Genomic DNA, 11921 nt, shown 5'->3' on the forward strand with positions numbered 1-11921 from the left:
TGAAGGTCATCCAGGGTGGAGTCCGACCGGCCGCCCAGCATCAGATAGAGCTGGGTGTCATCTACATATTGATGACACCCAAGCCCACAACTCCGGGCGATCTGGGCAAGGGGGTGCATGTAGATGTTAAAGAACATCGGGGACAGCACCGCCCCCTGAGGCACCCCACATTCAAGAGGCCATCTCTGGGACCGCTGATCCCCCATCGCCACCCTTTGTCCCCGACCTTGGTGAAAAGAGGCAAACCATTGAAGGGCAAGCCCCTGAATCCCCACGTCGGTGAGGTGGTGGGCTAGCAACTGGTGGTCGACCGTGTCGAACACAGCCGGCAGATCTAACAACAACAGTGCCGCCACACCGCCACGATTCAGATGCCTACGGAGGTAGTCAGTCAGAGCGACCAGTACCGTCTCCGTCCCATGACCCAGGCGAAAGGCAGACTGGAAGGGATCGAGGACAGAAGTGTCATCCAGAAAGCCCTGTAGCTGTGTCGCCACTGCCCTCTCAATAAGTTTGCCCAAATAGGGCAAATTGGACACCGGTCGATAGTTGGCTAATTCGGCCGGGTCCAGAGATGTTTTTTTCAGGAGAGGGCGGACCATTGCTTCCTTGAGTGCCCTAGGGAGCTTGAAAATTTATACCCAGGATTAAACCTTATTGGTCTTAAAGGTACCACTGGATTCAAAGGTTGAGAATTGGCATTGAAAATAGCTGAACTATCTGGCTTAAATTAGGGCAGCAGTTCTACCTTGGTCACAGAGCGCATGCACAAAGGCCCAGATTCAACCCTCTGCTTCTCCAATTAATGCGTCTCAGGTTGCAGCAAGGTAAGAAGACACCTTACACTGCTTCATGCTATTGGGCCACCTACCCGAGCATTCTGCCTGGAAGCAATTCTTCAAGGCCAGTGCAGAAGCTCTTTCCCAACCCATTTGTAAACTGAGATCCTTTTAACTGGATATGCCAGGGAGTAAATCTGGCACTTTACCAATGCAAAACCTGTATACTACTAACAAGCCATGACCGCTTCCAATTTCCTTCCAGATCTTTACATCAGAAGACGATGAGGCTGAAAGTTATGTCATCTGCAGACAGACATCTTTTCTTCATCATTCTCTGCAAGTATTTCATCATGTTCGGGAAAATCTTCATTCTGCATGTTCTGGCCAGCCCTTTGGTAACTGTCACTTTTGGCTGAAATTGTCGGTCCCGATCCAACCTGGAATTGTTTCCCACTCTTGAGGTTCATGCTGCTCCTAGACCACCTGCACCCAGACTGCGCCCCAGAAGAGGTACCGACCACGGAGTCCCATGAGGCGGCCAGGAGATTCTTTCCTGAGGATCCCGTGTATGCCTGGAACTACGCACAGGGCCTGGCCTGGATTCCGGCTCAAGTGGTGAGGATCAATGGGCCCAGAACGTACAAAGTCTCCAGTGAGGACGGGCAGATACTACACCGCCATATAGACCAGCTGCACCGACGGACGCTGCTGCTGGACCCCGAGGAATTTGAAATCCCTGATGCCCCGGAACCCACAGCACCACCACGGCCGTCAACACCACCAGCAACGCCTGCTGCGGAGCCCGTGCACTTCCCCTCTGGCACCCCCCAGGACAACCCCCCAGCTATGCATGGGACACTGTCACTGGGACCCACTACGCCACCACTGGCCAGCACTCTGCTGAGTGCATCGGGGGTGGCTCCAGCCCTCGAGCTTTGCTCCAGGAAACAATGGACTAAGTGGCTCCTAGCCAGCACCTATCCGAAGGCTAGTTTCCTGGCCGAGAGCCTATGGAACTCTCGGCCACTATAAATAGCTTATTGCGGTGTGGGGGTGTGTTTTGGGTGGGTGTGTGGGAATATAAACTAAAGTTGTCTTGTTCCTGCTTAATAAACCTTATGAGCTGAATCACTTGAGATGTATGAGGACTTTTCACATGGTATCTGTTGTGGGGTAGGGTGGGGAGTGGGAGGGATTGTAACCGGTTTTGAGACTCCTTCGGGTAGTGAGGGACAGGCTATAAATCTGAAAAATACTGAGACTTACTAGTGATTTCAGCTCTCATACTTTATTTCAGCTCAGAAGAAGACAAACTAACCAGCTCGCAGGCTGGTTTATATGTGCAACAACCCCACACCCAAAACACACCCACACCCAAGTGATTGGCTATTTACAGTGGCCGAGAGTTCCATAGGCTCTCCACAGGGAGCGTAGCCTGGGCTAGGGTCCGCTTGACCCATTGTTACTGAGAGCAAAGCTCGGCCCTTTGCATGACCGCGCCGGTGGTCTGGGATGGATACATTACAAAATCCAATCTCTCCTCTCTTCCAAGGCACTGCTAGTGGCCGAGAGTTCCATAGGCTCTCGCTGGGAGCCTAGCCTGCCGAGCTTGTCCCATTGTTCCTGAGAGCAAAGCTTGGCAGCTTGGGATGACCGCCTGATGAAATGGCCACGGTCTGGGATGGATACCTTACAAAATCCAATCTCTTCTCTCTTCCAAGGCACTGCTGTCAAATGTGGAATTCCTCGGGTCAGAACGGGCAGCCTCCATTCTCCCTCCGAATGGCTCTTAATAACCTCTCCTTTGGTAATCGCGAGCCTCGCTCCCCCCCCCCCCCAACACTGGCCGGGGGGGCGGGGGCCCTTCTGCCTGCGATCATCCGCGATGGCGTCAGACACCGACCGTCCGACCCGCCGCCCTCGCTCGCGTTTTTCAGGCGAAATGTTGTAACCCAGCAGCTCATGCAAAGATGTTGCTCTCGGGACGCCCCGGCCGGGTCAGCGGCGCTGCGCCCCGTCGCTTTGCGTCGAGGAAAGGCCTTCCTCCTCCGCTGGTTTCAGCAATGGCAGGCCGGGCCCTTTGGGGGGAAGGAGAGTCCCACCGGCGACAGCGGGAGGGTTTCCCAGGCGCAACGGGCTAAAAGTTAGCAGTGGCGACGGCGTGTTCGGGCGCTGCCCCGCACAGACTTCCTGTCCCCGAAAGACGAAACCCTTCCCAGAATCGGGAAGAGAGACGACGTGGAGAGTCGCCCACGCAATCTCCCGGGCCCGCTTCCTTGGAAGGCGAACGAAGCACCCCCTGCCGCGCAACAGCCTGCATACTTTGGCCGCCTCCCGCCCGTCCCGAGAGACCCGCGAAGGAAGCAGCAGCCCAAGCCCTCCCCCTTCCCCGTCCCGCCCGCGCAAGCTGCCTTCCCCTCCTTCCTCTTGGGAAAAAAGCGTCGATCCTTCCTTCCCAAGGGCGTGAAAGGGGGAGGGATCCCAAAGAGCGTCCCCCCCCCCACTCCCCGCCGGCTCCGACCTGCGGGCGCGGGGAACTGGCGGGACCCCTTCCTTCCTCCTGCCCCATCAGCTTTTCAGGTTCTAAACCCCACTGGGTAGGTGAGTAGTCTGAATCTCTCTCTCTAGACAGGTTGGTGTAGTGGTTAGGAGCCTGGACTGTAATCTGGGAGAACCGGGTTTGATTCCCCGCTCCTTCACATGCAGCTGCTGGTGTGACCTTGGGTCAGTCACAAGTTCTCTCAGAGCTGCTCTCACAGGAGCAGTTCTCGAAAGAGCTCTCTCAGCCCCACCTACCTCACAGGGTGTCTGCTGTGGGGAGGGGGAGGGGAAGGAGATTGTAGGCTACTCTGTGACTCCAAGTGAAGGGTGGGGTATAAATCCAGTCTCTTCATCTTCTCCTTCTAGACCTGCTGCCTATCTTTCCTTACCTTGGCACCTGCTTCCCCCCCATTGGTTGACACTTGGCAGGAATAGTCTTTCTTGTGTGGAGAGGCAGGGATGGGGGAAGCTCAGGCTGGGTCTCTCAGAACTGGGTCTGTCATAAAGGGGGTGGCAATCATTTCCGTAAGGTTGCCAGCTCCAAGTTGGGGAAAAGCTGAGGATTTGGGGGCTGGAGCCTGAGGAAGACAGGGTTTGGGGAAGGGAAGGACCTCAGTGGGTCGGTATGCCTCAGAGGCCTCCTTCCAGAGTGGCCATTTTCTCCAGGTGAATTGATTTCTGTAGTAATAGTGGGAGAACCGGAGAACTGGAGGTTGGCAACCCCGTGGGTCTCCTAGAGGCATCAAGTTTGGATGAGGCTGTTTTGGTCCCTTCCTGTTGGGTTAGTGATGAAGAAGTTGGGGGTCCTTTACTGTAAACCCACCTCTGTGCAAGAGGTCTGTAGTGGGATCTCCTGGACAACTTTGGTTTCCCTTTAAAATGCATTCCACCTATACTGAGGTCAAAACATTGCTATGGAAATTTGCAGATTGGAAAGATCTGAAAGACTATCTAGAGAAATACTGGGATGTGAAGGACAATTTGCTTTCCTTTGATAACTATTGAAATATAAAAGTTAATAGAATAGAGATAAATATATAACGTATAAGAACAAAAGTTGAAAGAGAAGTTACCTATAGATGTGAAATGAAGGTGGAAGGAGTAAATAATAGAATTGAAGACATGGGCTGGAGGTTGGAGCACTGTGGGAAGCCTAAGAATGGGGGGGGGGAGGTGGAAAGGATATATAACAAATGTAAGTTTGATATGTGTTTGACTTTTTTATTATATCCCAATAAAATTGTTGTTGTTTTTTTAAAAAATTCCTATGGAAATAAATGCAATTTCTTTCCGTTCTTAGGGCTACATTGCAAGTTACATGGGAGGCCTAGGATGGGGTTTCCTGATAGACCAGAAGTTTTATATATATTTATTTACATGGGACTTTATTAACAAAGTTATTGAGGTGATTGAAATGGATAACTTGACGCAAAAAATTTATGGAAATATGAATTCAGTTTTTCAAAAAATCTGGTCAAATGTATATGATTGGATTGAAATGAATATTTAATCAACTCAAATATTTTGGATAAATGCAAAATTAGTCTAGTTAGTTATGTTTAAGGAGGTACAGAGGATCTGTTTTAAATGTGGTAAGATAGACCACATGTTGTATGTTTGTTATGTTTTGTGTAGTTATTGTTGTGTATAATAAATAAAAATATATATATTTTAAAAAAAATATTTACATTTATAGCCTGAGATTACACAACATCAACCAATGCAAGCAGTGTAATAGGACTGGGATTGCAGAAATGTGAAAGAAAGTGGAAGCAAAGAAGGGATCTGTAGTGTGTAATCCGCCTTCACAGATCCCAGCAGCTTGTCAACATCCTTGGTGGTGTCCAGATCAACATGGCCCATAGATGAGCCAGATGGCTGATTAGACGTTTCATCTGAGCCACATTACAACTAGCATCCAAATCAAAATGTATTTGAGATATTTTATTGGCAAAAAAAAACTTTGCAGAAGCACCACAACTAATTTCCTGTTTCTGGGACAATAGAGACTTGGATTTAGGAGTCAGTAGATGCTGAGATACCTTAAACAAGTCGGGTGGATCACTTTCTGCCACATGAACCTTCCTGTCAACTCCAGTCATCTCTGAAGGCCTTGAGTGTCCCTGCCATGAGGGTAGATGGGTGGCATCCCGATAAAGTGCCTTCCTGGTCATGGCAGTGAAACTTTGGAACTCCCTCCCCAGGGAGATTCTTATGTCTCCCTCCATCATTGTTTTTCTCCAGCGGGTGAAGGGGTTTATTTCCCGCATATCCCCTGTAATTCTTATTAGCCTTCCTCCCTGGTTGTCTTGTATTAGTGTGTCTATAGGTTTTCACTGAATTGTTTCAATGTTTCAGCTGTACATTTTGAATGTTGTTTTAAGGTTTTAAATGTGGTAGGCTCTCCTTCTTTGAAGAGCCAGTTTGGTGTAGTGGTTAAGTGTGAGGACTCTAATCTGGGAGAACCGGGTTTGATTCCCCACTCCTCCACTTGCACCTGTTCTTCCTCTTCTTCCTCTTCTTCCTCTTCTTCCTCTTCTTCCTCTTCTTCCTCTTCTTCCTCTTCTTCCTCTTCTTCCTCTTCTTCCTCTTCTTCCTCTTCTTCCTCTTCTTCCTCTTCTTCCTCTTCTTCCTCTTCTTCCTCTTCTTCCTCTTCTTCCTCTTCTTCCTCTTCTTCCTCTTCTTCCTCTTCTTCCTCTTCTTCCTCTTCTTCCTCTTCTTCCTCTTCTTCCTCTTCTTCCTCTTCCTCTTCTTCTTCCTCCTCCTCCTCCTCCTCTTCTTCTTCTTCTGCTGCTTCTGCTGCTTCTGCTTCTTCTTCTGCTGCTGCTGCTGCTTCTTCTGCTGCTTCTTTTCAAACAGAGGCTAGATGCCCATCTGACAACAATGCTGATTCTGTGGACTTAGGCAGATCATGAGAGGGAGGGTGGGAAGGGTTGCCCCAGTGCTTAGTTCTTGTGGCCCTTTCTCACACACCTAGGGAAATGCTGATCACCACTTTGAAGTCAGGAAGCAATTTTTCTCCAGGCCAGTTTGGCTGGAGATCCTGGAGGTTTTTTTGTAATTTCCTAGGCATGGAACAGGGGTCAATGGGAGTGTGGAGGGGGAGGTTTTTGTGAATTTCCTGCAGGGGGTTGGTCTAGATGATTCTGAAGGTCCCTTCCAGCTCTATGATTCTATGGATGTTTGCCAACTTGGGGAAACTGTTTGGATGGAAAAGCAGCACAGACATGTTTTAAATAAATAGTGAAATAAATGGTTGAGAATTGTCAGATGCAAAGATAGCAGAGAAGTTAACTCTTCTTTGCCGTTGTCACTGATAGTCTTCCACTGAACTCCATAGGATGCTCTGTCAGATTCCGTATGAATTTTCTGCCAGTGGTGCTCTAGATGTCTCCCGGCCCTCTTCACATCACCCAGCTTTGTGGAAAAGTCAGGGGCAACCTTGTCAGTAGCTTTTTGGTGCTTCCCTGAGGCCTCTAAGCCCATCACACCGGCCATGATATCATTAAGTTCTATCCAGCTCCACACTAATTGTGTGCTGTATTGTATACACGCATCATTCTAAAGTCTCCCAATTTCTTGTACTTACTTTTCACCTCTTAAGAAAAGAAGTACTCTACAAATTATAACTGCAGTCCTAAAAACAGCTAGATTTGACTCTCCTCAGTGTTTTTGGATGAATTCATGAATAAGACGCGAATAAGGAATGAATAAGGAATAAGAAGCTGCGGTGGCTCAAGTGGTTAAGACGCTGAACTGCAGGCTGTGGAAGGTCAGTAGTTCAGCAGTTCAAGACCCGAGTTGCCGCATGACGGAGTGAGCTCCCGTCTCTAGTTCCAGCTCCCGCCAACCTAGCATTTCGAAAGCAAAAAACTGCAAGTAGATAAATAGGTACCATTTCGGTGGGAAGGTAACAGCGTTCCGTGCGCCTTGGTGTTTAGTCATGCCGGCCACATGACCATGGAAATGTCTTCGGACAGCGCTGGCTCTTCAGCTTTGAAACGGAGATGAGCACCCCAACCCTAGAGTCAGATTTGACTGGCTTTCGAGCAAGGGAACCTTTACCTAAGGAATGAATAAGGAACTGGGAATACGGAATCAACTTCAGCCTCATTTTTATTGTCGGATTTTATGGTACCTTCTGCATAGATTTATGGCCGTTTTATGCCCATTCAGGGGTGACTTTGCAGTCAGTACGGCGTTGCCACGAGGTATTTGAATGTGGTTTTGGGCTGCACGTTTTCCTCCCAGCAGTTGTGAAAATGTGGAGCGAATGCAGGATGCAGAATCAGCCATGGTGAGAGGTGAAATCGCTCTCTGCAAACAGAACTACTTGTTGCGAGGCACTCCGTGGTCCACAATTCCTATCCACAGACATCACAAGACATAGTGGCAAAAAGTTCCTCCACAGTTTATAAGGCATGGTAGTCCAGTGTTCCCTCTAAGCTGAGTTAGTGTGAGCTAGCTCACAGTTTTTTAGCCTCCAGCTCACATATTTTTCTCTTAGCTCAGGAAGGAGGGCTCCAGAGCAAACTAATTTATGCAGTAGCCAAACTACATGCTCACAACTTTAATGCCAGTAGCTCACAAAGTAGAATTTTTGCTCACAAGACTCCAGAGCTTAGAGGGAACATTGGTTGCCAGTCTTCTGTTCCATGACAGTTATTTCTGAGTAATGAAAAAACATTTCGAGCTAATTTGCAAGACCTGAGCAGGGCTGTTAATGATAGGCTGTTAATTGCAGGTATTTAATTCATAGAGTTGCCGCAAGTCAGAAGTGGCTTTATACACACACTTCCGAATACTGGGAGATCTCTCGAGCTCTCCCGCCACCTCCGCATGTTTTTTCTGTCTTAAAAATGTAACATGGACCAAGACGTGTACTAGAAATGAAGCTATAAGTGGCTCAGAGGGAAAAAAAAACCCCTCCCATGAAATAAAAGATCTTTTTTTAAAAGTCCAGAGCTTATTGTTTTGTGATCATTTCTTGGGCCGTCTCGCGGGTGCAGCTACTCGTGAATTATCTGTTGGATAATTCACAGAGTTTCCTGGAACATAACCTGGAAATAGAGCCCTATTCAAAGACCTGTGCTGGCACCAATATGTAGCTTGGAAATGTTGAGTCCAGCTCTCTTGGGGTGTATTCTGGAAAGAACAGCATGTCTTCTTAAAATTGGGGGTGATATTCACACACATCCCTCTATTGAAATACCCAAGAACCTTTTTCAGGAAAACACACAGCAAATTATGTTGCAGAGGTACCTCTGTTCAGGTATTCTTAATGTCGCAACACATATTTCTAGTTCGGATCAACTCCTTTTTTTTGGTCGTCATTTCTTTCCATTTCCTGGATAGAGGAAGTCCTTAAAAAAACCTTTTGTTGGTAGTATACTAAATCAGTGAAAGTTCCCCACTTATCTCTGCCACCTGGTTTCCTTCAGTGGCATCTTGGCATCTTGTCTGCTCATTCCTCGGCTCCTCCTTGTTGGCACTGGGTCTACTATCTTCACGATAATAACAATTGAGTCACACTTTTCATAATTGTGAAGGGAGGAGAAAGAATAAAAGCAGGAAATAAAGAACAGGCTCCGACAGAATGCAGTGGAAAGCTAGTAAGAGGGAGCATTTGAGAAAGTTCCGTAAGAGTATTCTAAGAAGACAGCTGGCAGAAGCAGAAGGTAGGCTGCTATTTTGTTTTCCAGGGGCTTCTTCTCTTGTTTTGACTCTTCTTTCTAGACTCAGCTACTTTCCATGTGTAATGTCAGTGTGTTCCTATAATATTTCAGGTTATGCTTTCTGTTAACAGGGCAATGCCAGGTTTTGGTGGGGAACCCTTCTGATCTTTTTCTTTTCTTTTCGTCTCTTTTCGTTTCTTTTCTGAAGAAGGGAGCTTTGACTCTTGAGAGCTTATACCTCGATAATCTTGTTTGTCTCTAAGATGCTACTGGATTCGAATCTAGCTAACTTACTGCAGAGCAACAGAGCTACTCTCTGAAATGTTGTTGCAGCGCTGACAATCCAGGAATGTGCTCTTCCCCGAACAGAAGCCTGACACAAAGATATATAGCGATGTGTGGTTTTTTCCTGGCACAGAGAGGGAAAGTAAGGCAGAACACCTTTAGCAGATTAATTTCCTGCCCGCAGGGCTGTTGTTACAGACGCAGTAGCAGAGAGCAGGAAGAAAATGTTGCCAGTCCTCGTCAAAACTGTGAAGAGTGCTGGCAAAAAGGCACACCTCAGAGAGTAGGAATGAGGCCAGCAAGACAAGATGTTGGAATAGCCGTGGGATCCTGATTTGGGATTACCATGTAAGAGCAAGGAGGATTCATGCATGACAGTTTCCTAATGTAAATACTCTCTTCCCAAAACTAACAGGTCCTGTGAATATTTCCCATCTGGATGACTTGTAGCTTCCAGAGGATAGGAGGGGAAAGATTCATGCCGGGAGTCATGTGCAAGGGGAAAGGCTAACTCTCTCCTCCAGTACCATATTTCTGATTCAGTTTCCCTCTTCTGCCTCCTGATGTCTATAAAATAAATTTAAAGAGACAGGAGAGGTGATCATGGCTTTTCAGCGTCTCGTCCGGTTTGTCTCTGGATTCTCTGATTTTGCTAGTTATAGAAATCTTAAGTAGTAAGAGTAATGTTGGGAAAGACACATACGTGAGGGTATGGAGAATTGCTTTTGGAAGAGACAGTCACTCGCCAGATGGATCTGTGCTCTGCCCCATTGGAGTCAAACTAGATGCTGCACAAGACATGTGCTAATAGTCACCTACTTGCTTTCTAGAAAGAAAAGAAGCCTCAGAAGGTTGCCAGTTTAAGGAGAGAAATGGCAGCTAGAATGGTGACTTAACACTTTATCTTCCAGCAATTTTTCTGAACCAAACTACCTGTATAGTTTCCTTCATAGATGCAAAAACATTTTGGGGAGGAGGGAACAAAGTTTGAGTCCAGTGGCACCTTTAAGACCAACAAAGTTTTATTCAAGGTATAAGCTTTTGTGTGCACCCACGCTTCTTCAGATACAGTGAAATGGAAAATGCCAGTCCATACGTATAGGTAGAGGGTGAGCAGCAAATTAGCATACAACATAATGAAGATGTTTAATAGATTCAAGGACCAAACAGTGACCGCTTTTTGAGTGTTGTGTACGGGGGGGGGGGGATACCAAAGGAAATGAATATCTCAAAATTGGAGAGGAGGGCTTATTGTTAGGAAGGAATGGCCTGTGTTGAAATAGCTAAAGTATCCCTCCCAACCAGTGTTCCCTCTAAGCTGAGTCAGTGTGAGCTAGCTCACAGGTTTTTAGACTCCGGCTCACACATTTTTTGCCTTAGCTCAGGAAGTAGGGCTCCAGAGCAAACTAGTTTATACAGAAGCCAAATCCCTCGCTCACAATTTTAACACCAGTAGCTTACAATATAGAATTTTTGCTCACAAGACTCCACAGCTTAGAGGGAACATTGCTCCCTACTTAGCTAATATCCCAGGAGGCCACGAATGAGATTGCAGCTGCTTTTCATTTAAAAAAAAAATGCTGAAAGACTGTTGTACTCATTTTTTTCGCCCTTATGCCATTGTCTGTTTAATATCTGATGTACATCATAAACCTCCTGGCACCTTCTCTTCATTTTGCACTAACATTCAGACATTACAAAACGTGTGCATCTGCAGCCATATTTAAGGTTACCAACGTTGTTGTTTTTTTGCCATCAAGTCACAGCTGACTTATGGCGACCACTAAGGGCTTTCAAGGCAAGAGACGTTCAGAAGTGGTTTGCCTTTGCCTGCCTCTGCATCGTGACCCTGGTATTTCTTGGTGGTCTCCCCTCCAAATACTGACCAAGGTCAACCCTGCTTAGCTTCTAAGATCTGATGAGATCGGGCCAGCCTGGTCTATCCTGATCAGGATCTAAGGCCACCAACTAGTCAGGTAGGAAATGTCCTATCCCTTTAATAAAAATTTGATATGCAGAAATCTGCGCCTGAATCTTTTCACAGGATGCAGATCTGGAGTGTCACCTGTTAATTGCTGCAGATCAAACTGATAATAATAGGAACAGCCAGAGGGGCCAGCTTAAAAGTAGGCATTAGGCAACCCTAGAGTTTGGTTTCCCCCCCTAAATAGAAGTGTTCAATCTGAAGTAGTCCTCAGCACGCAACTATGTATGCACGTATGCAACTTCCAAACTGTAAGAGTGGTTGAGCAGTGGAACAGACTGCCTCGGGAAGTGGTGGATGCTCCTTTGCTGGACATTTTCAAGCAGAGGCTGGACGACCATCTTTTGGGTATGTTGTGGGGCTATCTTTCGGCTATGCTCCTGCAGAGTGCAGGGGGTTGGACTAGATGACCTGCAAGGTCCCTTCCAGCTCTAACATTCTGTGATTCTATGTGGGTTGAGAAGGTTGTTTCGTGAAGGAAACATAGGCACTGAATGGTGGGAAAGTGGTCCGTTGGATCTGCTTGGCAGGACCCCTTAATGTGTGCGGATTCACAAAACCTCCGTTAACTAATAACACTTGTGTAGAATGCACACACACACACAGGTTGACTGTCTACACACATACACATTTGATTTTGAACCCAGTTTGCTT

General features: G+C 47.1%; 1 protein-coding gene across 1 annotated transcript in view; it reads left to right on the top strand.

The window, feature by feature from the left end:
• The first annotated feature begins 1247 nt into the window (after positions 1-1247).
• Positions 1248-11921, top strand: part of LOC107117956 (oncostatin-M-specific receptor subunit beta-like) — a 64468-nt gene continuing 53794 nt past the window's right edge. Inside the window, exon 1 of the mRNA XM_015420155.1 lies at positions 1248-1686. Coding sequence (XP_015275641.1) covers positions 1248-1686 — 439 coding nt within the window. The remainder of the gene's footprint in view (positions 1687-11921) is intronic.

This window comes from Gekko japonicus, unplaced genomic scaffold (genome assembly GCF_001447785.1).
Source record: "Gekko japonicus isolate JY-2015 unplaced genomic scaffold, Gekko_japonicus_V1.1 scaffold86, whole genome shotgun sequence".
NCBI lineage: Eukaryota > Metazoa > Chordata > Lepidosauria > Squamata > Gekkonidae > Gekko > Gekko japonicus.